Genomic DNA, 25,144 nt, shown 5'->3' with positions numbered 1-25,144 from the left:
TTATATAATAATAATAATATATTCCAGTATAATATTATATAATAATAATAATATATTCTGTGGTTAATCAACAGTCTGCTGTGTGTGTTATGCTAGATACTGTCAAGTGTATTATTAGGACTGACTGTCAGATGGTGCTGTGAACAGTCGTTCCAATGGAGCTGCTGTACTATATTCAATTCTAGATACTTTTCAAATCCTTGATTGTTATTTTTGATTATTAACATCTGATGACCTGTTCATCAAAGTTACAAACATCATCTGTTGTGTACATAGTATTATTTTCATTGTATTGGTGCTGTGTTTTTATAGTTGTGTAAACACATTAAACAATTTAAATAAATTGTATTATGTCAAAATTAAGTGTTAGCAATAATCTTGGCTCAAAATCTAGCCATAAAACATTAAAATCCAAAGTATATTAAAATATCCTTAGATATCTTGAGATTGTTATGTGTCATTATAACTTAACCTTAGAAGTGGCCATTAGGAATTCTAAAATGCACACCAGTTTTTGGGGTTTGAAGCTTTATTTTGTAAAATGAATAAAACATAAATTTAATATAAAGTATATATGTACATAATTATAATTTTTATTGTTGTAAAACATGAATTAAACTATATTGGTGTGAAATTTAAATAAATTTCTGTTTACAGTAGTTTCTAAAACTTGAACCTGAAGTGTAGTGAGTGATGTTAAATAGAGTATCTAGATGTTACTGAAATGAAAGGTGTGCTCAAACATTAAAATAGCCAAATTTTTGTAAAGTTCGTTCTTACAACAGAAGAGGCCTTTGCAAGAGACCTTATTTATGTTTTGTTTAAATTTTTAGTAAAATCAAAATAGGATTTTTTTTAGCTATGCGTTGTTGCTAGATTCAGTAAATTCATATTACAAACTATTTTCTGTACTTCATTAGCATTCGACTGGCATAGGCTACTATACCACAGGAAAATAGTAATGAGAACAAAAATTACTACTGGTATTGACAAGTTGGTATCAATTTACAATAACGTGACCATGGAAAGGTATGTTCATTTTTTTTTCCTGAAAACTACAATTTTTCCTGAAAACAATAGTGAAGAAAAAATTCGTCGGCAACGAAAATCAAAGGAGTTACGATTTTTTGCAATCCTCTGAAAACTCTGTTTTTGACAGTACCTCTGGCAATTTTACTGAAATGATGACGTTAATCCTGTCAACGATGCCTGCCCGCTGCGCAGTGCTGCGCACTGCTTGCTCTTTTAGAAAAAAAATTGACTCGAGCTTGCAAAAGTCGAATCCCAGATCACGTGATGCCCCTGATCCTTAACCCTCCAAGTGTTGTTCGACAAAATTTTGTCGGTTATTTTCCATCTTTAATGCAATAATGCCCGAAAGGCATCAATATAATACAATGATATACTTTCCCCCCAGTTTATATGCACCTGTGATAATAATACTTGGCTATAAATGCCCAACCCATGAAAAAAAGTCCATTTTTCATGGTCACGGTATTGTAAATAAATACCGACAAGTTATTACACATCCATAATTTTATGATTCCACTTTGAAAACCACTAAGTTGTTATAAAAATAGAAATTTTATTTCTTCAACAAATGCAGTAAGTAGGTATTGTATTTGTACATACTTATGAATAATATGAGAAAGTCAATCAAAATTTTCAGCCAAACAACAAATCAATAATTTGGTTATCTGATTTGATGGTGGTGGTTGCCGCTTACTATACTGCAGCCTGTACCTCATATATTAATGAGAACTTCATAGTGGACTCTTCTTCCTTCTGTGCCAATCAGGCGCTTTCCATCTTTATTCTTATCTTTCATCGGTAAGTCATGAGTCATTCCTATAGTACTTTATCATGAATCACATGGGTTAATTCCGGGTTTAGTGTTTCGATCATTCTGTACATGCTTCTGATCCATCTCTACTCTTCAGTATTCTCCCCAAAATGTTTCTACTGAATACATTGAAGTAGCTGCTTTCTGAACACTCCTTTGTACTTGACAGTGGTATACTCTCACTTTTGTGCTCTTCACAAGATAATTTGTCTGAAGGCATTATTAGCATTCTAGATGCTATCTAGATTTTTCTAAGTTGTTAAAAAAAAGCTATGGAAGTACCAGTGGCGTAACTAGGGCTTGCCTTTTTGGGGGATGAATCTAACTGAAGCAGGGGCAAACAAATGACAAAACTAAACTATTTTTACTGAATGACAAATTTAGTTGTGAGTTCTGTTATTCTGAAATTAAATTAAACATTACTTTAGGTGTCATTATTCCTTGGTTACTGGTGTTATGTGTAAATACTGGCAGAGGGGCACCAGTACAGCCGACTACAAATCTTGTTGACTTTAACCTGTATCTGTTACTAGTGATAAGCACAGTTTCTCCAAACTAAAGTTAATTGAAACTTACATTCGTTGGACAATGACTCAGGAAAGACTCTGACTATCCACCCTACTAATATAGAACAAGACTTGGCCCAAACAATAGATTTAAGTGAGCTTGTGTTGCCTTTAAATAAAATGAAACTTCGTAAAAATGAAATGATAGATAAATCCTATATGAACTTTTAGGAATAGAGCCTTTTCTACTTAATCACAAAATAGTTGTCTTTTCTATTTACTTATACAATTTATATTTGGAATACAATACAAATCAGGTTATATCCTTTTTGTATTGGTAATTTAAATCAGGTAATTACAACATGCCATGGAAGAAGTTCTGTTTTTGTTGTATTGTTTGTGTGTAAAAGGGGGGAAGGTCATCTTGCTTTGGGGCCAGGATAGTATGCACCAGCCCAGGATTTAAGAGCACATCACACAGGGGGGTTAGGATTAAATGTGAACAAATCAATTAGATAGGACTAAATCAAAGTAAAACATTTAACTGCTGTATTTGAAAAAAAATGTATGATGTGTAATTTTTTAGGTTTTCCGGGGAGATTTTACCCCCTTCATCCCCCTTAGTTACACCACTGGAAAGTACCATATATTTACTTTGATAATGAATAGTATAATATATTCCATATTGCCAAGTATAACTATATCAACCATATACATTTATATTTCTAATACATGTAATGAAAATCAATTAGTAACACCTGGTTGATATACCAAGCAACTATTAAACAGAGCTAAACAAAGAAATAATAAAAAATATCTGGTAATGTTTTAGGACTCTCTGCTATCAAAAACTTCCAAAATCTCAGCCAGTTTTCCATCAGTACATGGCTCCAAATTTGGGAGGTCAATTGCAAAATATGCCAAAAAGATTGACCCAGGTTTGGTTCAAACATTGTCGACAGTCAACTCTCGAGTCATTCGAACAGTTTTCAATCTAACTCTTCAATTTGATACGAAATTGCCAGATTTAACTGATCATGAAGGAACTAATTGCATTAGGTAAGTAAAATGTAGTCTTGAAAATGTTAATATAAAATCACAATTTTCCTTTTTTAGCCTAATGGAGTTCTATTACATGAATACAGTAGTACAAATATATTTTTGTGAAATTTAACTAAAAGAGAATTAGAATTTAGAAGATAATGGCTAAGCAGGATATGCATTTCAATTATTCTGAACCTTCTAGTTTTCAAAGCTCCTATTCACTGTCTGGTAGGTTACAAGTTTATATTTCTTACATATTTTTCAGTTTAAAATAGCCCAAGAGAGTAAAAAAATACTCTATTTATTCCTAGTAAGTCTGCTGGACATTGCAGACCTGGATCATCATGAATTTACAAAGGAAGGCTCAATTTTATTATTCTCAGAATCAATTGTAAGTAGTGTGTGAATATTGTTTCCGAGAAGATTTTATAAAACTTCATAATTTTATACAGTTTATGTATTTCAACAATCTTTTTTTTTCAGAAAACTGGGAAAATCTTTAAATATTTTAGATTTTGAATTGAACTATTCCTCTTTCTGGCTGCTTGATATCTTGTCAAAGATGATAAAGGACTTGCAACTCAAGAACGTTTCAGTAAAAGATCAGATCACATGTCTTGCTTGGTTTAGTTTTGTTTTGCGTTGTATTTCAGGTACGGTAAGTTTTTTTAGAAAATTTACTTATATTACAGCATTTATTTTCAAAAATTTCCACTTTATCTGTAGTATTCAGTTTTATTTTTGACACTATAAAAACCAAATAAAAAAAAAAAAATATTTTGAATTTATATGTTTACTTCAGATTTAAAGGTACATAAATATGTTTCTGTTTCCAGTATAAGAAGGTTGAGAATACTAATTATATATATTGTTAAAAGGATTTCTTTATTTTTGAATGACAATTTTAGATATCTATAGCTATTATTTTATATTCACATTGGGTATTTATCGAAAGTAGATGTGCTTTTTGAGAATTTGAAATACATCTGACGTTAGGGGTCTACCCTATTTCCAAAGTTCTAATGTTAATCTATGACAGCATCTTTGTTTAGTTTAAAGTAGCTGATTACTAAAATACATGTGTTGTTAAAGTAGTTGTTCTCAATTCACTAATCGCCTTAGTATCATCAGCTGATTGGTGACACTCACCAGCTTTGTGATTTTGGGAGAGTCTGTTGCTGACAATACAAACTACTAGGGCAAGTTCTTGAGCAGGTTACCAAAATTGCACACATTATTACGAGCTTTAAATCTTATAAGGGTTTTATACATAGTAATAGAGTATAGTAATAAATTGTTGAAAATGTGCTAGACGTATGTTAAAAACAACACAATTTCAAACCATAAACTTTTTTTCATTAACGAAAGCAATGTAAACAAATGTGATATAGTTGGATACCATAATAATGCAATGAAACATATTTTAAAATTTTAGTTGTTCTCTGTGATACTATTAGTATTGAGTGTAAATCTCATTCATAATGACAAATACATATTTGATACGTTACATGAGCTGCAAACTATAGAATAATTACATATGTTAAATATATCTATTCTGTTATATTGACACACAATTTTAGTTAGTGGTGCTTCCCGTGAAGAGACATTCAGTTTTATGCAAAATGTTTTTAAGAAGACTGTAAAAATAATAAATGAAGGCAAATCAATACCTAAACCTGAAGATGTAGGAAGTGATGAGAACACAATATCACACAGACTGTTGTCAGATTCAAAAAGCTTGTCATCAAAGTCACTTACAGGTGTAAGTATATACCATTACTATGCAGTTGAAACAAATATTTGATTTGATTTGATTGATATTTAAGTGACACTCTACTACAAGTGAAAAGTCTTCTATTGAATAATAACCATAAAAGCCAACGCTAAGGATGTACTTACAGAGAATATTAATAAAGTAATTGGCAAATTGTTTTACGTTTGCAACATGAAGTCTAGGTGTCCTACAATAATTAATTTGTGAAAATATTTCCTATACTAAATTATTTGATTTATATGTATTTACTTTCATGAAATCTAGGTTTTCAATAGTAACTTAAATAATTTACAATATTTTAGGAACAATTTAAAAAATTAACTTTGTCCTACCTCTTTGTTTATTCTTTAATTAAAGAAATTAAAAGGATGAATTGAATGTGAGGAATATAACAGTATCTGATAGGTGAATTGTTTAATTAATTGAACTTTAGTCATTCATTTCTCAATATCCCACATACCTTTCATATAATTTACATGTACTATACAGGGTGAGTCAGAAATATGGTAAAATATTTCAAGACGTGATTGTAGGGCTAAAAATAAGAAAAAAATGTTATATAAAGGTAGGTGCGGAAACGCTCCATTACTGAGTAATGGCTGGTGAAAGATTCTGCTTGGTTTTCAGTTCACTTGGTGAAATTAAGTGATTCGGAAATGTTTTGTTCTTACTTTTTTACTCAAATAAGGTGGATTTATAAGGAAAATCACCTGAAAAATCAAATCAAACCACTCTAGAGGTTGTAGTGTGAACAGTTTTTGAGAAAAAGTATGAAATTTGCCAAAAATCTAATAACAAAAATACTGTCTTAAATGTTTGATGCCCAATTAGATTGTTAAATGACCAATAAACACATTGTTTTTCCTAATACAGATTGTAGAGAATTTAATTCTGAAAACAACCATAATAAGCAAAGTTAACTAAATGTGTAAAAAGGATATGAAATCGACTCCTCACGTATTGACTACACAGCAAACTTTTGCTGTTTTATAATAAGGAATGAGTATCTGATTGGTAACAGCTGGTAATAATTAATCATTTAAACAACAGCTGTTTAAACTTTTTTAAATAATAAATAACAGCTGGGCATTTATTATTAGATGACATAGGCCTATGTCACCTCATTGTTGAACAAAACAACAAACTGTAAAGATACTGTGTGTTTGTGTTAAGTATTTTAACCAGTTATTTTCATTCATTTTACTAGTGATTTTGTGTTGTGTGTTTCATTTATTAAAAATGGAAGGTAATATTCATGTGTATTCAAACTCTGAATCAGTAGACATGCATTAATGTATGGTTTGGGACGCTGCAATAGTACTGCAGCAAGACGTCTGTATCAAGAGAACTTTCCTAACCGCAGGTGTCCAAGCGCAAGATTTTTTGCAACTATTCATCAACGCCTATCTGAAACAGGTTCTTTGAAGCCTTTTAAGCATAGTAATGCAGGACCCGATCATGTATGACTGTTGAATTAGAAGAGTTGGTTCTTAATGAAATATCTGATTATCCTGAAAAGAGCACTAGAGAATTGTCAATGTCAGCCAATCTAGTATTCGGAGAATATTACACGAGTACCAGTTACATCCATACCACTTCCAGCATGTCCAACTCTTTTGCCACAAGACTACGCTCCCCGTGTTGCTTTTTGTCGATGACTTCTGGGAAAATGTGCTGATCCAAACATTTTAAATACAATTTTGTTTACCGATGAGGCTCACTTCACAAGAACAGCTATCATTAACTTCCATAACAACCACACTTGGGCAGACAGAAATCCTCATGCTATCAAACCTAATCGCCCACAACATCAGTTTTCAGTAAATGTAAAATGGGCTGGAATTTTAGCAGATCATTTAGTCGTATTCGTGCTTCCTCCCAGGCTTAATGGCTTGTTGTACTTGAACTTTTTAAGAAACGAGCTAGCTAACCTGCTTGATGATGCATTTGCGCCAAAACATGTGGTTTATACATGACGGGGCACCTGCGCACTACTCTCTGGCTGTTCATGGACACCTAAATTAGAGTTTCACATATCAATGGATAGGCCGAAGTGGACCAGTTCATGGCCAGCAAGATCACTGGACTTAAATCCTTTGGACTTTTACCTTTGGGGACATTTAAAAACATTAGTTTACTCTTCCCCAATAGATACCATTGAAGAACTCCGATTAAACATGTCTAATGGAATAGAAACCATTAAGCGGACACCTGGAGTTTTTGAACGGGTCCGAAATTCGACGAGAAGATGCCTGAACGCATGCATTTCGAACAACGGAGTTTTGAGCATCATTTTTAATCTTCCGGTGAGACTTAAAGCGATTGTAGGTATGTTTATTGTATTTAAAAATAAAATTTTGAACTAAAAATATGTTTGTGTTTTATCAGCTGTTACCAATCAGATACTAATTCCTTATTATAAAACAGCAAAAGTTTGCTGTGTAGTGTAATACGTGGGTAGTCAATTTCATAACTTTTTTTACACATTTAGTTAACTTTGCTTATTTTGGTTGTTTTCAGAATTAAATTCTCTACAATCTGTATTAGGAAAACAATTAGTTTATTGGTCATTTAACAATGTAATTGGACATCAAACATTTAAAACGGTATTTTTGTTATTCGATTTTTGGCAAATTTCATACTTTTTCTCAAAAACTGTTCACAATACAACCTCTAGAGTGGTTTTATTTGATTTTTTAGGTGACTTTCCTTATAAATCCACCTTATTTGAGTTAAAAAGTAAGAACAAAACATTTTAGAATCACTTAATTTCACCAGGTGAACTGAAAACAAAGCAGAATCTTTCGCCAGCCATTACTCAGTAATGAAGCGTTTCCGGACCTACCTTTATATAACATTTTTTTCTTATTTTCAGCTCTACAATCACGTCTTAAAACATTTTACCATATTTCTGACTCACCCTGTATACATGAAAATTAGACATGAAAAAAGATCTGTCTTAGATCCCATTCGTTTCCTTCATTACATAAAGATTTTGTATGGGATTGTATTGAACGATTATGATGTTTCATGTCTATACAATATTGATGATAATGTTATAGTTTCAGAAAGAAACCAGAATAAATCTCTTCTAGGAGTAAAACTGTGTCATCTTATGCAGTTATATTTCCAAGATGAAAAAAGTTTATACAGCAAAACTGTCTAAATTAGACTAATAAAATCTTTTAGTGAGAAAATATAACCAACCACCTTTAAACTTTACACACAAAAATGAAAATTAAATAATTTATTATATTAATAATAAGGGGGGAAAATATGGGGATACAGATACTTGACTTATTAAAACAAAGATTGTACATAATTTTAATAAAATAAATCACAGTGATTAAGAAATAAAATTTATCCTTTTTGCAGAAAAACGTGTTTAAGGCCTTTTATTAAATTAATAAAGCAATTAAGTTAACCCAAAAATACAAATTAATTAATAGTGTACATATTTATAGAGTGAATCCTCAAAACGTAAGAAGCGGAAGTCATCAAATATGTCACAGAAGTCAACAAAAACACCATCAGTGACATCAAGTAAAAGTCGAAAGACTGTAACGAAGTCTTTTTCCGAAACAAGTACTTTCTTGATAAGCCCAGAAGAAAAAGTTAACATGAATTTAGACACCTTTTACATGTTCATAAAGATGATTTATCAGGTGTATGTACACTTAAATTTAAGTAATCTTTAAATATTGTTATTTTTTAGAGTAATATGTAATCCAGGAACATAAACATTGTATGTAATATTCTGTGTTTATATTATTTCTATCGATCTTATAATCCATTATTTTATATCAAATTGTGACATGTGATACATGGAGAATTTTATTTTACCTTTGTCAGAGCGGTAGGAATTACTGTCTCTTTATAACATCTATGAAAAATGTCAGTGAGCATGTGACGAGCTAGTGGCAACTGCTCATGTTTATTTTACACTCCATGCTCTTGAACAGCTTTGAGCGCTGTGGTAAACCACTTTAAGCATAAGTTGGCTTTGCATAGAAGCGTTCCTGTCCAGATGATATGCAAAGTGGCCCATGGTTGCAGCACGAATTCCTGCCATTGTACTTGTTTTAGATATAGCGGGTTTACAAAGGACACAGGGCATTAACCTATTGGGGTGTCTAAGTACTCACATATAGGACTGTGAAGAATGAGAGCCACTGGCCAAGTCTCGCCAGAGTCTGTTGTACTGAGATGATCTCTGCATGTATCTTGACTTGCATGTAAAACTTTAATTATTGTTTTGTGCCAATACACAACTATTCAACTATTGACAAGGCTTGGATTAGGGAAATGGTGCTACATAAAAAATTTTAAAAAATTAATAAAGGTGTAATGCAGCACTGTTGTTGCCCAGCTCTATAGAACAAATCGAAGCAGGGATTCTTTGAGAAATTAGTAAGCACCTTCTTTGGTTCCGAGTGAGAGTGATCAAGTCAGATCTACCTTCTGCCATCTTGGAAAAGGGTAAAATAAAAAGACAACAAATTCAAGTTGTTTGATAAAGGAATTTAAGATCTATTTCCACTATGCTTCATGTGTGTTTTCTTTTTATGGTCATAATATTTTGAATAATACACTTACTGTAAAGGCTCATTTTATAAACAGCTGAACGAACAAGTGTATTACATCTTTGGGAAATTTCTGAGATGGGTAAAGAGTTTCTCAACTCTTTGTGCAAATGTCATACAATTAGTACCTAGGTACTCATATTACAAAGTGGGGATTGTATAGGGTAAGAGAAAATAGTCAAGTTTTATGAGCAGGTATTGCACAGAACTATTAATAGTTTAGGCTTCTATTTTTTTTATTGCCTAATGGGTTTAATGATATTTATGATTATAGTGAGTACAAGTGTAAATAATAGTTGTTTTGGATATTGCTTGTGCTGTGCCAGTATAATGTGTTATTAGGCTCTCAGATTTAAAACATTTTCATCGTAATTTTTTTGTTGGTTCAGGATTTGCACTATGGTAAATCAGATTTATTTGTAATAGAATGCACACATTTTAATGAGTGACATATCATGAAAATATATCAGACTTAAAAAACATCTGTAGAAATAATTTACCTAATTAAAATTTGTTATTGGGACCTATGCCAAAAAAACAAACTGAATCTTTACGCATTTACTAATTTAAGTGTTGCAATTAGTGAATATAATGATCTAACATTTTCAAGGGGAGCATCTTAAAACAGAGAATTTATTGCAATAATTTATTTTTAATATTTTAAGTCACTTCATACTACTCTATAAATAGTTGTGAATTATTCTGGAATAATTTATTGAGCAACTATCTATTGACAGAACCAAACGTTTGTTATTGTGGTTTAAGAACCAGAAATCTTATTTCATAAGTTGGTGGTTGTTATGAAAATATTGATATAAATATAACTGTTGTAAGCACAGAAAATCAGTTTTTGTCCAGGTTTGCAGACAGATTTGTATACTCAGTAGTGAGTGGGGTGTACAGCTCCCCTGTGATTGTGACCCCAGTAGATATGCACATGGACTTTCACAACCCAAAACCACCCAAACCAGAGCCTGTCAGCCCACCTCCTGAGAAAAATATGTCACTTAAAAAGCAGAAAGCGTCTACTGCTAAGTCTAGTAAAAAAGGTGAGTAAAAAAGATAAATAATCTGACCCCAATCACACATCCGATAAATAGAGATACTATTACTTACATTCAAGTATTAGTCTATGTTTGTTTCATTAACAGAATTAAGTAACCATTATATTGTAAGACTTATAAATACTAAACAGTTACAGTATTATTTGTTAACATCATCTATTTACGTGTTTCTGTTAGTTTTGCATTTAAATTAGAATATTTTTGGCAAAAGTTTAGTAGTTTACTACTTATAATGACACTAATAAATTAGTGATGCTTATTTACTCTTATTTAGACTTTTTCAATACAAAGTAACAACTTGGTTAAAGGAAGAGTTACTATTTCTTTAATGAAAAAATTTTAAGCTTTTATTTCTTGTATTTGTAAAAAAAACTATGATTTGAAAAATGTCTGAAGAATAAGTTGGTGAATGTGTTTGGTGTGTATTAAGGACCACGTCAGGCTCACAATGTCTTCAGACAATTGCTCCTGTGCCACGGGTAAGCAAACCACCCCTCCACATTCTTGGTTTCACAAAGAATCGATCTTTTGTGAACTAAACTTTGCAACTTACTCTGACTCTGAGTAAGTAAGCTGTAAATAACAATTAACTATACAGTTTATTCTTGAGTGAAACTTGTCTGACTTTATTACTCAGTTATTTCTAGTATTATATTTTAAATGTTCACATTTCTTTTAAATCATCGCAGTCCAGATTAATACAAACAGTGTCCATGTTCTGTGTATATAACTGTATCCAATGGCTAAGCTGTTATGGCTTAAATCAGTGTTTTCTTATTTAATGTTAGACCTGAATAAACTTTCAATTTAAAAAAATGTATTAATATGTAATAAAATCCAATATTCTATTTGTTTACTGAGATAAATTAATGAAATTTGGTGTGATTTCTCATTTTAAGCTGTATATTTGTATAAAGTTATCATCTAAATGTATTTTTTGTAAACCTCTCTTGAACACAAATTCAAAAAGATTTGAGGTAGATTATTTTTGTATAATATATTATAAGAATAAATATCACCCACACTTACTGAAGTAAAATTTAGTATATTACATGCTGAGTAAAGAGAAAATTAAATCTTGAACCCTTGAAATTAAGGTTGAAAATATGTAAACAAAGTTGTTTAAAAAGATTTGCAAAACGGGCAAAATAGTGCTGGGATTTTTAAAAGATACGTGGCAGTAAATCACTGAGAGTTTTGAGAGATAGTGATCGCAAGGAACATAGACAAAGATCGATTACAATGTATTTTATATAATTTCAACTTACTACGTACTACACACCAAATTCAGTTCTTCAGCAGTAGAGCACCCATTCTACAAAGTACTCTTTACTGTGAAGCATTGAGCAACATTACATTTTGTGCTGTCCATCACGTAGTTTTACTTTTATATTTATTATATATTTTACACTACACTGTAATGAAGGACATTATGTACATTTTTTAATGTTGCTTCTCAATGACAGATATTTCTTGAAATTCTGATAGCATGCCACTATTTCAGTCAGGTGAAAGTTAGTGTTGTGACCCCCAAAATCTATGATGCGATAAATCTGTCAAGGTTTTGAACAGGAGTATTTAGTTTTTCAGCTATTGCAACTGAAACCAAATTGAGTATACCACCATAGTCTGGACAAGGATAATAGTTACACATGGTTCTTAACTTGAGACGAAATACATCGAATCGATATTCTGGCACCTCTCTGATAAAATTAACACTTTTGGTTTGCAGGAGAAGCTTTCTCCTGCATGTCAGAAATGTATAAAATCACTGTTTTGAAACCTAACTTTTTCAAAATTATCTGGACGAGGAATCTCTCTTTTTCTGGAAAGTATTCCATACCCCTCAAGACACCTATGAGGTTACAATTTCGCCATGACTAGTTCCAGAAATCAAGTACTGGTTATATAGATGTAACAATGAAGGAAATGGAGTTTATAAATGGTTTGGAAATTTTAGGTCCGGGTTAGAGTGGATATAAAAAATGCTTTGCTCTCCAGATCTGTCAGCTATTAACATTGTAGATGTCTTGTTACTTTTGTACAATGTTTAGTATAGTTAATTTTATCTGCAAAAAGTCACGTCTAAGAGTTCTAGTCTCTTTTTAATGGTAGAATCATTGCAGTCTTTGGCTTACATGGTCAGTTTCATGACTATCTTCTAATTTTCCCAGTTCACACAGCGACAAAGTATTACTAACACTGTTGTAGTCTTGATATATTCAGCCATGCTATGGACAGCCATCATCAAATAATAAATGTTAAACCAAAATTGACAACTAATGCAGTTAACATTATAATTATTTCAATGGCAGTAAGTATTTTAACACAGTGGGAAACTAAAAACATTGAAAATAGAGAACGTTTATTTTATCCTTTTTTCAGTTTGTGTTATAATTATTAATTATAGCTTTTTTAATTGCTTGCTTGGGTGTCTGAGGATATTTTAGGCACTTGGTTCTTTGGTTGGGTGTTATTGGGCAGTGTGGTTATCACTAGTGTGGGTGAGGTGTGTGAGAGAACCTCTAGTGAAACTATAGATCACATTATTCATTGATGCAATTATTTAAATAACTCGATTTGGTAGCTGAAATTTAATTCCTGATAAGAATACAAGTTTGAAATAAAGACAAACAGACTAGTTTCGACTCTATAAAATAGCTTTACAGTATAATTTGTTTTTTTTTTTAACAGAAGGTGGAAGTAAGAAAAAGGAAAGTAAGAAACCAAGAAGTAGTTCAAAAGTGTCTGGTCCCGAAGGGCCTTCTTCAGGAACAGATAAAAGAAAACAGAAGAAATCCAAGGGAAATAAGGAAATAAAAATAGGTGATGACAAACTGACAAAAGATAAAGGAGAACAAAAAAGTAAAACAAAAAAGATAAAAGATGAAACAAAAGAATTGCCAGAAGGAAAGAAAACTGGAAAAGGCAAGAAATTCTCAAGAAAGAGCAGAAAATCAAGTAGTTTACATGATGAACAAGATATACAAAGAATTCTGTTGGAAGCAAGGATTAAACAATTTGACAGAGTTGGTTCTCCTGAAAGAGAACTTGAAATAGAAAAACTTAACACTAAAGATAAATACATACTTCCCCTTGCAGATGCCGTTAGTGACAAGTAAGTAGTGCTTAGAGCTAATAGATGAACTACATGTTTCATAAAGAATTTTAGTGTTTATATTGAATATTTGATAATCGAATAACTAATAGTTAGCTCTCAATATTGAATTAAAAGAATTCACGATTACTAACAGAAACATTATTTTTAATTCTCTTTATTTACTGGAATCATTAACACTGTGTATGGATATATAGATTTCAATTACAATAATTCATTCATGGCTACACCATTTTTTATATCTGAGCAATTATCCTTGCAACACGATATGAAATTATCTCAAGAATAAAACATTGTTTTACAAAGATGTATTTCAGTAAAATTGAGCCTTTCATTGTTTGCATTTACTTAATCTTTCTCTTATGAAGCCTAATCATTAAACTTACCTGTAATAGTGCTAACACATGTATAGAATTATTTGTTAGCGCACTAAACTGTTTTCCATTCTGTATTAACATCCTCCAGTAATTAAAAAATAGTATGCAAATTAGTTCAAAGCCAATTAAAGATCCATGAAGGGTGCTTTGGTTCAAGAGGAGTCTTGTCAGTGATCACCCTGATTTGGTCTCTATCACAAAGTTTATTGAGTGGCTTGCTCAGCTCGTGGATAGAAGTTCATGCTGAATTTAATCAGACTTTAGATGTATAAACAAATATTTTATAGAGCCTGCTCTGACTGAATCTGTGTGTTCCATACAACATCTTCAGGAAGTTTGCTGGATTAATTGTTGAAATGGCCCTTATGCAAACTAAGTCGATTTGAATAAAAACTATCAAACTGTGACATTTTATACGCATACAATAAAGTTATAGTTATATTTATTAAATAAGGTTTTGTAAATATTTCTTGGCAATTCCAGCATCAAAATTTCTTGCAGGGAAAGGATTTGATAGAATTAAATAATATTTTTTTAACTGTGCAGGAAACGCTTAGTGGAACTTCACAGACATATTTTAAAGGCTATTTGAGTAACTGCACTGTCAAGTAACCACACACACGACTTTTTTTACCATTAAGTTCATAAGAGGAGCTGTCAGAAGCGCAAATGTTACAAAATTTATATTACGAGTTATTTGTCAGATTTAATGCTATACAAATCTCTCTCTGTACCTGTTCGCATGAATATGATATTTATTAATTAACATTTGATGGACTGTACATTCTCTTGATTTGATTAATCATTTGTTTTTAGCTTTGTAGAAAATCTGATACAAAGATTAATTCCATCAGAGGAAATACCTGTAGAAGAACGAAAACCAACGAATGGCAAGGGGAAAAAGAAATCAATTGCAAAGGAGGGTAAAAAGAAACAGAAAAATAAGAAGTAATGTGATCTGCAGAATAATATTGTTTTATAGACAAAAATGTATTTATTTGTTTTAAATAAAGGAACTTCTATCAAATTAAAATGTGTAAATTTTTTCCCCCAGTTTAAAAAGCTTACATTTCTATTTTATATCTAAGTTGACAATTTCCTGTTGCTCTTAATTGAAAGTGCTTCTGTTTAATGAAAGCTCTAAACACCCAGACATGGTGCAGTGAGGTGGTTGAATCAGAGTTGGGGTATTCCTGGAGACTTTTCCAGTTACCATTCCCCAGATCTCAGGAATCAACTGAAACATTTAAATGGTCAGAACTTAAATTTAAATGTTTGTAGAATTCAGTTAGTACAGAGAATTTTAACTATCTACAAGGTTATTCAAGGGTTCCAATCTTTATAAATGTTTAACAGTTTAGTTCAAAAATGAAACTCATCAGTATGGGACATGAATATTATTTCTTCACCATTATAGATTCTTCAGAAACGTAAATTAATATACTGTGAAGAATTATGATCTATATATACATTGTTTACAAATCTAATGGTTTCTCTCTGTGTTACTCAATCAAATAAAAACGACTGGACTGATTGTACTGATATTTGACCTGGATATTTTTAGGGTTCCTGTTTAGCATAAGGGTCTATTCCTATTTTGAAAATCCCTCAGGACTACAACCTACTGGTATTGAAATCTCCCCTTTTGGCGTAATCAGCAGATAGTGAATGTGTTTTTAACCATCTGTTAAAATAAAAAATAATACCAGGTCTGAGAAGCCTACTTCGGTCATAAAGCATTTACTTTTGGCCATTGTAATTTACTTCCATTCAAAGATATTTCTGGTGCCATAGTTGAGTTTTGCTTTGTTGCTCTAATCAAGAAGATATATGTAAGCAGGTCCGAGAAACCTAATTCTCTCAAAAGACAACTAAGATGGGTTTTATAACTTTAAATTTTTAATGCAAGTTAGATAGTAACTTTGTCTTTAATATGTACATTTTAGTACTGACCAAGCACTGCATACTTAATGTTTGCTTAAACGTACAGTTTAAAGGATGTTTTGACTAAAACTTTAAATTTTCTTACCTGGCTATTTTCTTACTCTGTGCTCAACAGTGGTTGCAGAAAAGGTTGAAAAGGAAGTGTTACTATGAAGCTTACTCTAAGTTTTCAAAACTATAAATGTAAAAAAATTGAAAATAGTGCTTAAATGAATTAAACATATGGTTGTGCTGTTGTAAAACACTGTTAATAGACTGATGATTACATTTAACAAGCTCTTTCAATTAATATTTCACAATTTTACAGAGACCAAGACGGAATTTTTTTGCAAATTTAGAGACCAATAGGGTGTAACCCGCAGGGATTTTAGAAACAGAAATATACCTATATGTTATCCAGGAACCCTAAGAATGTCCATGTAAAATTTCTATACAATCGTTTCCAGTATCCTTGATTAAGTGAAACACACACACTGAAAGAGAGAGAGATACCATTACATATTTATATAATAGTATATATAATAATTTATAAACATTTAAATAGGTAATAGTAAATGTGTGAAGTTATTAACCTATAAAAGTCAGTTACTCTTGTCATGATACGTGCAGTAGATTTTCTTTGCCTGGGTTGTTTTTTTTTTATTTAATATGTAATAAAATGCCATAGTTCATTACATCATATGTGTGTTAACTGAAAAACTAAGGAATTTTACTTTGGATAGGATTTCTCTACGCTGGTCCAAAATAGTTAAATAGTTACTGAAATTGTTGGAGTTATTCAATAAAATATACTGAAATTTCAAAGGTACTGAAAAATTAGTTTCACCCTTCGTCTTCAGGGCTCCATATTTAAACTTAAATTTAATGATCAAGAGAATGTAATATATTTCAGTGACTATCATTTATCTCAGGATTATTTCGAATGCCATAAAAAATAATCATGTTCGTGGTGTCACTGTTTTTCAGAATGAAATTGCGAGCGAAGTTGCGGGTAACTTATATTTTATATTATGAAATTTTATATATATATATATATATATATAAATTTATATTTATTATCTTATGATAAGTCAAGTTGCATACCAATTTAAACCTCCTAATAAGATAAAATAACAATGTAAAAAAATTAAAGTTGGACAACCCAAAACATAATGGCAATTCACTTTTGATGAATTATTTTGTACAGTGTAGTGTTAAAGTAAAGAAGCATTCTTATAAGAGGAATAAAATAAATGGCAATATGTTTGTAATTAACTCAAGCATTCACAGACTAAACAACGAAATATTCAGTAGAAGCTAGGAATTCGTGCCTCAATAAAACAGATAATCCCCACAAACTGCCATAAGCCAAGTCATAAGTTTGGGAGGGTTAGCTCTTTGATTCCACTTTAGCTGGATTAGTTTGGAGAGTCATCTGTTGTTTATTCATGTAAAGCAGAACAGAAGCTCACGTCTTCCTTTGTTTTTTGCGTTAATTTCAGAATGCTTCCAGAAATGACATGGTTCAATGTTTTACATTCATATTCGTGTAAACATATAAAGACTCTTATAAGGTGTGGTAAATGTATAACTTGGGAAAACTGATAGCTATTACAAGTGCAACCTTCATAAGTCACATTCAGGTAATACATGTAAAATACTCAGGTTTTGTGTAGAAGTTATGGTTAACATCTTCTTTGCGACACAATTCATGTATGGAAGGGGAAAAGAAGCTAAATCCAACATTTTCTGAATGTTTCCTTGATATATCAAAACTACAATATTGAGACTTTTAAATTTATCTCCTCTGTGACACACTAAATTTTCTGAACTAGGGATTTGTAATGTACTAAGCTCCTAGAGGCCCGTTGCGGTTACGACTGTAAAATTGCCAGGACTCTGGATTTGTGTTGACCTGTTCCCAAACATCAGTAAAATCTGTGATAGTCATGAGAATCAATCAAGTTTTTATTGAAAGGACATGATTAACATGCGTAGGTGTCTGTAAATACTAACATTTTTCCAATTGTACCACAGCGAAATCAGCATTCAAAAATGGAAATCATAATTCGTGCAACCTTCTCTCATTCACCAATTTTCTCACCTTCAACGGTAGAGTCAATATCCCACTTGGTCGGTCTCATAATCGTATGTTTTAGACGAGTTTTAAACGCCTTGGGGCTGTGGCATTTTTAACCAGTTCGGCAACGTGTTGATGACATGCACATCTTTTTATGAGAGCAAGTGTTTATAAACTACCGTTTTATGCCTCCCTATTCGGTAGTTTACCCACTCTCTAGTCTCATATAATTAAATGCATATCTTGGCTATTTGTCATAGCATTTTTGGACTTAAAATACAGAGTTATTAGAGATCAAGCAGTCAAAAACTGTAGTGTTTTGAAGATTTCAATAAAGTCTCTGAAATTCAAATGGGCGATTGTTCGAGTCGCTTGTTTTTGCAATTTGAATACTCCCATCATCTGTCTGTTTGCACATGCACCTCACAGTAAAAATTACCGTTATTGTGCCCCAAATCTCCACAATGCATCAGGCCGTTAATCTCGTAGGTTCAAATATGGTTATTATAGAGCATAATTACATTCATAATATTGTAAGGAAACTTTTCCAATTTATGTTTCGAGCCTCTGTATCCAATGTTTAAGAAAAGCTTAAGTGAGTGGTATAGTATCCACAAGTCCTCGTTATTGGCTAAGGAAACTTGCAAAAACAGTTTCTAGCGTATCTATAGGACTCGTGTGGTAACAAGTGTATGTTATGGTAGTAATTGCACATATAGTTGTTACAACATGTTACCAGCAACATGTAACAACTACGTTTAAACAATTATGACAGTTATACAAATTGGCATCATATGAATCACGGTTCTTATCGTGGATTTACGCGAGGCAGCGAAGTTTTCAAACCTTTTTTTGCAAGCATCTAAGAAGTAAGATGTATTCATTTTATGACTGATTTTAACGTCAAATTAAATTATATACTTTTGATAAAAAATCTGAATCACTCTTCTCAACTGTGTATATGACCAACATTTTACAAAGTTCACAATCTTAAGGCTCGTATTCAAGTTCAGTTTTCACCCCACTTAATTATATATAGTGTTTGTGAAAATTTTTAATTAGTCTTGCATGTGTTTGCTAGTTTGTTCATTAGTAATGTTCCTGCACAACATCGTATTTCATATTTCATCGTAAATTTAAAAATAAAAATTAGGAAATTATTTCTGTAGTTTTCTAGAAAATTCGCTTTCACAAAAATAAAATATATTATAGGTATGTTGAACATTTTTTTACCAGATTTGATTGTAAAAATATTTCTTTGCATTTCACAAATATTAACTTTTTTGACATTTTGTCTAATTTTTTGTTTTACTTGTCATAATTAAAAGTTTTTCTCTATACTATAAAGTAATCACTTTTGAAAGGTAATATTTGAATATAGCTTTATTAAAAGTGTTCCCTGTTTACCTAAAGGATTATTTTTACATTTTCGTTTGATTATCGAGTAGATAGTGGTTACTATCTTTAAATGGCGAAGAAGTAAATAGACTTATTGTTTCTTGTAATCGCTACATTTCTAACTCTTCCTCACTTTTTATTGTTGTAAGGTCTGTCTTTCACTATAATCACTCATTGGAGTTAGATAAATATTTATTTAGCTTAGAGATGTAAATATAAACTTGATTATTTATAATTGTACGTAGAAAGCAACAAATGCATTTAAACTGTGGAGTTTATATATTTTAAAATCAAGACAAACTTGTGTTTAAATACTTGTGTGCACGTTATTCAATATACAGAATAGTAAAATTACTTAAGACACATTTTGAGAGCTCAGGTAACAAGGCTGTAAAAATAATTCGTCATTAAAAAAATTATAGAAAACAGACTGTATTATCTTGATATGCTCTTTATTAGATATAGCGTAACAGTTTAAAAGAATAAACGTAAGGTTAAGTGATTATTATCTTTTAATCAATGGGATATCTCGAGTAGAAAATAACACTTCTAACCCCAACACAAAGTACAGAATATGTTCCATCCGTAGTGCTATAATCTGGGCCTATCTCGTTCTCGGGACAAATCCCTAATCCCGACAAAATGCCATCCCATCCCGAGTAAATACCGGGTGGGAGAATCAGAACTGATCGGCATGTATACCACGATCCGGGGCCAACGTGTAATGAAATGTTATAAAAGTGCAGTTTGGGGGTGGCGGGAGGTGGGGGTGAGGGTGAAGTGAAGCGTTACCCAGCAACAGGTGGGCTGGATCTAGACAAAGCCCCCTCCCCCCTCTCGCACCCCCCGCGACCTATTTCCAAATCTAGGTTAGACGTAAGTTCCTTCTTATTTTTTGAGCGTCTGGAGGAGCGAAGGATCGATACCAAGTCTAGACGGGCGTGGAAGCGATGCGGCGCGTCGTCTTATTAATTTTATGCCCTTGTTCGCGCGCACGGGCCGGGGGTTCGTCTGACGGCGCGGCGCGGGGATCTCCTGTCTACCGTCCGCGTTGTCCGAGCCGGTGCTGATCTCGACTCGGACTCTGAAGAAGTTTCACCCTGAAAACATATGTTGTGCATTATAACCGAGTTTAGGTGTCGTTAAAGAAAGAACAGCAAAGGATATCGAATGGAAAACTAGCACACTGAGATCAGAGATGAGGTGGAAAGGAAAATCGCGTCCCTTTGACCGAGGAATTTCAAAGCTAAACAAGAATGAAAGGAAGTTTCGTCGCGAATAATTTACGCTCTAGCTATTTCATCCGGGTCTTCTCCACGACTATGATAGGCGTCCGTTACATCTCCAGGGCACTTAACATTGTTTCAACAATCCATTCTAATCGCTTTTGCTTGACGCCAATTTTTGTTTGGTAATATACTGGTTTTATAATTAATACTAGTGTTTAATACTAGTGTACTCTATGAATAACCTGAACCTTTGGAATTCTCCATAAATAATAATTGTAATGGGTTATGTGTTATATTCAGTGTGGGCGTTAGTTCGTTTCTCATGGCGAGAAAGTCGAATATTTGATGCCAGGCCGCTGATTAATTCCTCTTATCAGTAATTTACATCGCAATGATAGTATTGCACTGTATAGCCATCAGTATTCATGTTGAATATTCACTTAGGAAATGTCACTTTTTAATATATGACTAAGAAACCTAAACAGTGTTTTATGAATATTACAAATGTTGATACGGTGGTCTGCTTTACGTGGCTTCCGCAGACAATAAGGTTTAAGTTTCAATTTCGTATTACAATAATTTTCTTGTAGGTGAACGATAATATTCTTCAATACAGTACCAACTTCTAAAGTAAATAATACAAGTAACAGATACAGATTGAGATAAATATTTAACCAAAGTTGCAATCGGACTGAAATATCGTCCTCTGTCTTTGGAGTGTTGCATACTGATAAATTAAACGTAACTTTAATTGCAATGGAGTTGAGTTTGAATGAATTTGAATGAATTGTTTATCAACTTTAGACCAATTGTAATCTTCAGGACTCATTGTCACCACTGCAATAGGAATGGAATCGATTACATTATTTTAAAACACACACGTTTAAAAGAACTTTCACACTTCAAAACATTGTACATGTTTTTTCCCAATTTTATCTATACAAGATTTAAAACATTTGCTATCGCTATATGTTACAAAATGTAAAACACTTCGTTCGAGGATTGAAATCTACCAACTTTGTTAGGTGTAAGACATTTAGTGTATAGCAGTACTTAAACCCTACAACTTGCGACAATTAACTGCCACAAGAAGGTTTGGAAGAGAGCAGATTTCATTTCTTATAACAGGAACAATTCCATTGAGTTTGTTCGTTAATTCATTTATTTTAATAATGTCCACATTATTAATATAAAGGCAACATGACAAAGGGTTTGTAGAATGTTGTATTAAATAACACTGGATGCTCCAGGTTGTATTGTTCCCTTCTCAGACTCTGTTAAATTTTAGTACGAAAAGTCATAATGCCAAAAGCTTGGAAGTAAAGGTGAATGAGGGAAGATGGTGATTTTATAATAGCAATGAAGGTTTGATTCCTGCATTTCGATATTGGAAGCATACATCGCATTATTGATTTAAAAATGAGAATTATTATCATGGAGCTGAAGAAAATAAAATAAAAACACTATTGTAACAGTATAAGTTACGTGCACATACCTGGCACTAATATACAGTTGTCAGCTTGCTGGAAAACAAATTTTTATTATAATAAGTATTATAGTTGTTCTACATTGGTAGTCAGTAATATATAAATCCGAATTCATAAATTGAATTAGACTATCCTCAAAAGTACACACATGTAATGAAAGAAAGTGGTTGCTTGAATAGTGTTGTATATTTAGTGCTTACAGCTGTTTCTGAACTATCCATCGGCCGACTATAATAATTGAACAATGGAATGAGAGGTGTGTCGTAGTGATATATGAGAAAATAATTGTCTGTAACATTACCAAAAATAATAACCTAGTAACAGATAAATAGAAATATCAACGTAACTATACAATTAAAAATATGTTTAAACAAGCCAAGATTTCTGAAAATAAATAACAGTACCCTGTAAGATAATAATATGTCTAAGGCGAGTATAAATTAAAACGAAACGTTTTCAACTACAATAAAGCTGAAGCAGTTTTTTTCCAATTAATCAAGCGCGCGCTGCCGCCATTATAGCGCAGAGGGTCGCACACAATATGGTGCAGCGCTATAACGCTATAACGCCGCTGGAATGGAAGACTCCAGACGCTATCTACAAAATGCTACAATAAAGATAACCAGGGCCGTTAAGACTCTGCCCCCGCCCTCCCCCTCCTACCCGGCCCCTTAAGGAACCCTTCTACATCGATCCTGTGACCCTAATACAACGGAAATAAAAACCCGACCGGGCCGTCCGCTGCGAATCGGATGGGCGGATATTATTATGGTAGCTTATCAATGGGTGGAATGAAAAAAAAAAACAAAGGGTTAACGAGAGGGGAGAGGGGGTATCGTCCTAAAATATACGCCCAGTGAGCTAGTATGCCTATATTTTGTAGGCAAAATCTAATTAATTATAAAACTGCCCCTCCGCTTCAAATAAAACTTTTGTCGCGGAACTCGATTGCCACCTGAGCTTCAAAGCACTGCTTCAAGTGAACTTTACAAACGGTGAAAGGTCGAGATGTAATTTCGACACCATTCATATGATTATAGAAAACATGTTAGCATACAATTAAATATTATGTTTTTCATAAACATCTACTTAACGACCAACAGATAAAAATACCACGCCTTAAAGGGACGTTTAATTTACGGACTGGCGGAGATAACTAGAAGAATTTTGATTTCACAATAAACGAGTTTAAATCTTCATTTCTATCCTTCATCCTAGACAAAATGTTGTTGCTTATAATTGTGAAATTACTTTTGAAGACACGATCAAATATGGGCTTTCTGAAGTAGACACTTAAAGGGATGGCAGGAGTTTAAATTCTGCTTTATCACTACAGAAAAAAGGCATTTGTACTAAAATTTTCTTATTTAAACAAATCTGATTCACGAAACAAATATGATATGGATATGTTATTGATTTGTAAGCAACAAACAGGACTTTTAAAACACTAGCAAATAACAGTCTGTTTTAGAGCAAAACTACACACGTCCTCCTCGTAGGGTTTTACCGTGTCTATTCATTTTTTCATTATGATACCCCGGATCATATCTTAGCCTACCTAGGTTAATAGAAATATTTCTCTTTATAACTTCGTACCATCATAAATCTACTTCTTGCGTTTCATTTGTGAGTTGTTCGTTAGACTACCTTTAAATGCTAGGACATCATAACTTATCCGTCTTTAGCTTAGCTATCTTAAAGTACACAGAAAGCTGTAGAAGACTTAGAAAATAACTAAAATTTATACAGATTTGTAAATCGATGATCATCTCACCGATCATTAAATGTAAAACATTTTATCATCTTCTTATGTGCTTTTGAGGGAAAAATACAAAAATGAAGTACAAAAGTTCATACAGGAACGTGTGGAATTTTAGTTTATATCAAGTTGAAATATACAAAAACTACCAAGCGGTCTTTAGGGTATTAAACATCCTGGATAACGTAGCATAGTGGTGGATAATAAAACAATAAATATATGGTTTCATTCAAATGTTACAACAGCTTTTTTGAAAATCTCATTTAAGCATTTATAAAAAAAAAAAAACATATTTGTAGACTGAATCGTCGGCGAATTTCCAGATAACGCCTTTTTTATTTTGCTTTATTCTGTGTTGGCAAGAAAATATTTTCGATGGACTGAGAAAACGCTGAAAGGGATCGAGCGCCTTCTTACTTGAGATGCAATACAGCTACATCACTGTAGTAATATGTGTCTGCTACGCCGCTGCATCCTTTACATTCTTTCTTTACAAGGCACATGTAAACTGAACATTAAAATAATTCAATAACGTTGAATGGAATAAAGATTTAGGCCAGAAACAAATAAAATTTCTGTGCTCAAAAATTGGAGTAACGCACTAAAATTCATAAATGGAAGGAATTTACTGGGATTTGAGCGCCAACATTAGTCACTCAACTGGGCGTCACTTTTTACATATATTGACCAAATTTATTTAGAAACCTATTTTCCCCCTAAGCACTTTCCATTTTTGAGGGGAATAAGTTATATACAATATATCTGACGAACAAATTTGAGTGCAAAGTATGGAATAATATAGTTGAAAACAGTTACGACAGATTGAATGGACCAACATTCGAATATCTGAACTTTGCTCTCTGAACAGGTTGAGCAACCAATGGAAATAAAATCACTGTTAGCCGGCGTTATTCAACACTATTTGGATATTCATACAAACCTATCAGTTCTGGTTCACG

General features: G+C 32.4%; 1 protein-coding gene across 1 annotated transcript; it reads left to right on the top strand.

Annotated features, from left to right (window-relative positions):
• Positions 1–1,771: 1,771 nt before the first annotated feature.
• LOC124359760 (mediator of RNA polymerase II transcription subunit 12-like) lies at positions 1,772–15,342 on the top strand. The gene is made up of 8 exons (XM_046812771.1): positions 1,772–1,830; positions 3,182–3,408; positions 3,877–4,046; positions 4,974–5,155; positions 8,632–8,834; positions 10,609–10,799; positions 13,509–13,932; positions 15,126–15,342. Exons 3-8 carry the CDS (start codon positions 3,956–3,958, stop codon positions 15,259–15,261), a joined length of 1,227 nt encoding a protein of 408 aa, XP_046668727.1. The 5' UTR covers positions 1,772–1,830; positions 3,182–3,408; positions 3,877–3,955; the 3' UTR covers positions 15,262–15,342.
• Positions 15,343–25,144: the final 9,802 nt, after the last annotated feature.

This window comes from Homalodisca vitripennis, chromosome 4, assembly GCF_021130785.1.
Source record: "Homalodisca vitripennis isolate AUS2020 chromosome 4, UT_GWSS_2.1, whole genome shotgun sequence".
NCBI lineage: Eukaryota > Metazoa > Arthropoda > Insecta > Hemiptera > Cicadellidae > Homalodisca > Homalodisca vitripennis.
Note: the sequence above shows the minus strand (reverse complement) of the source record. Positions and strands in the feature narration are given on the sequence as shown.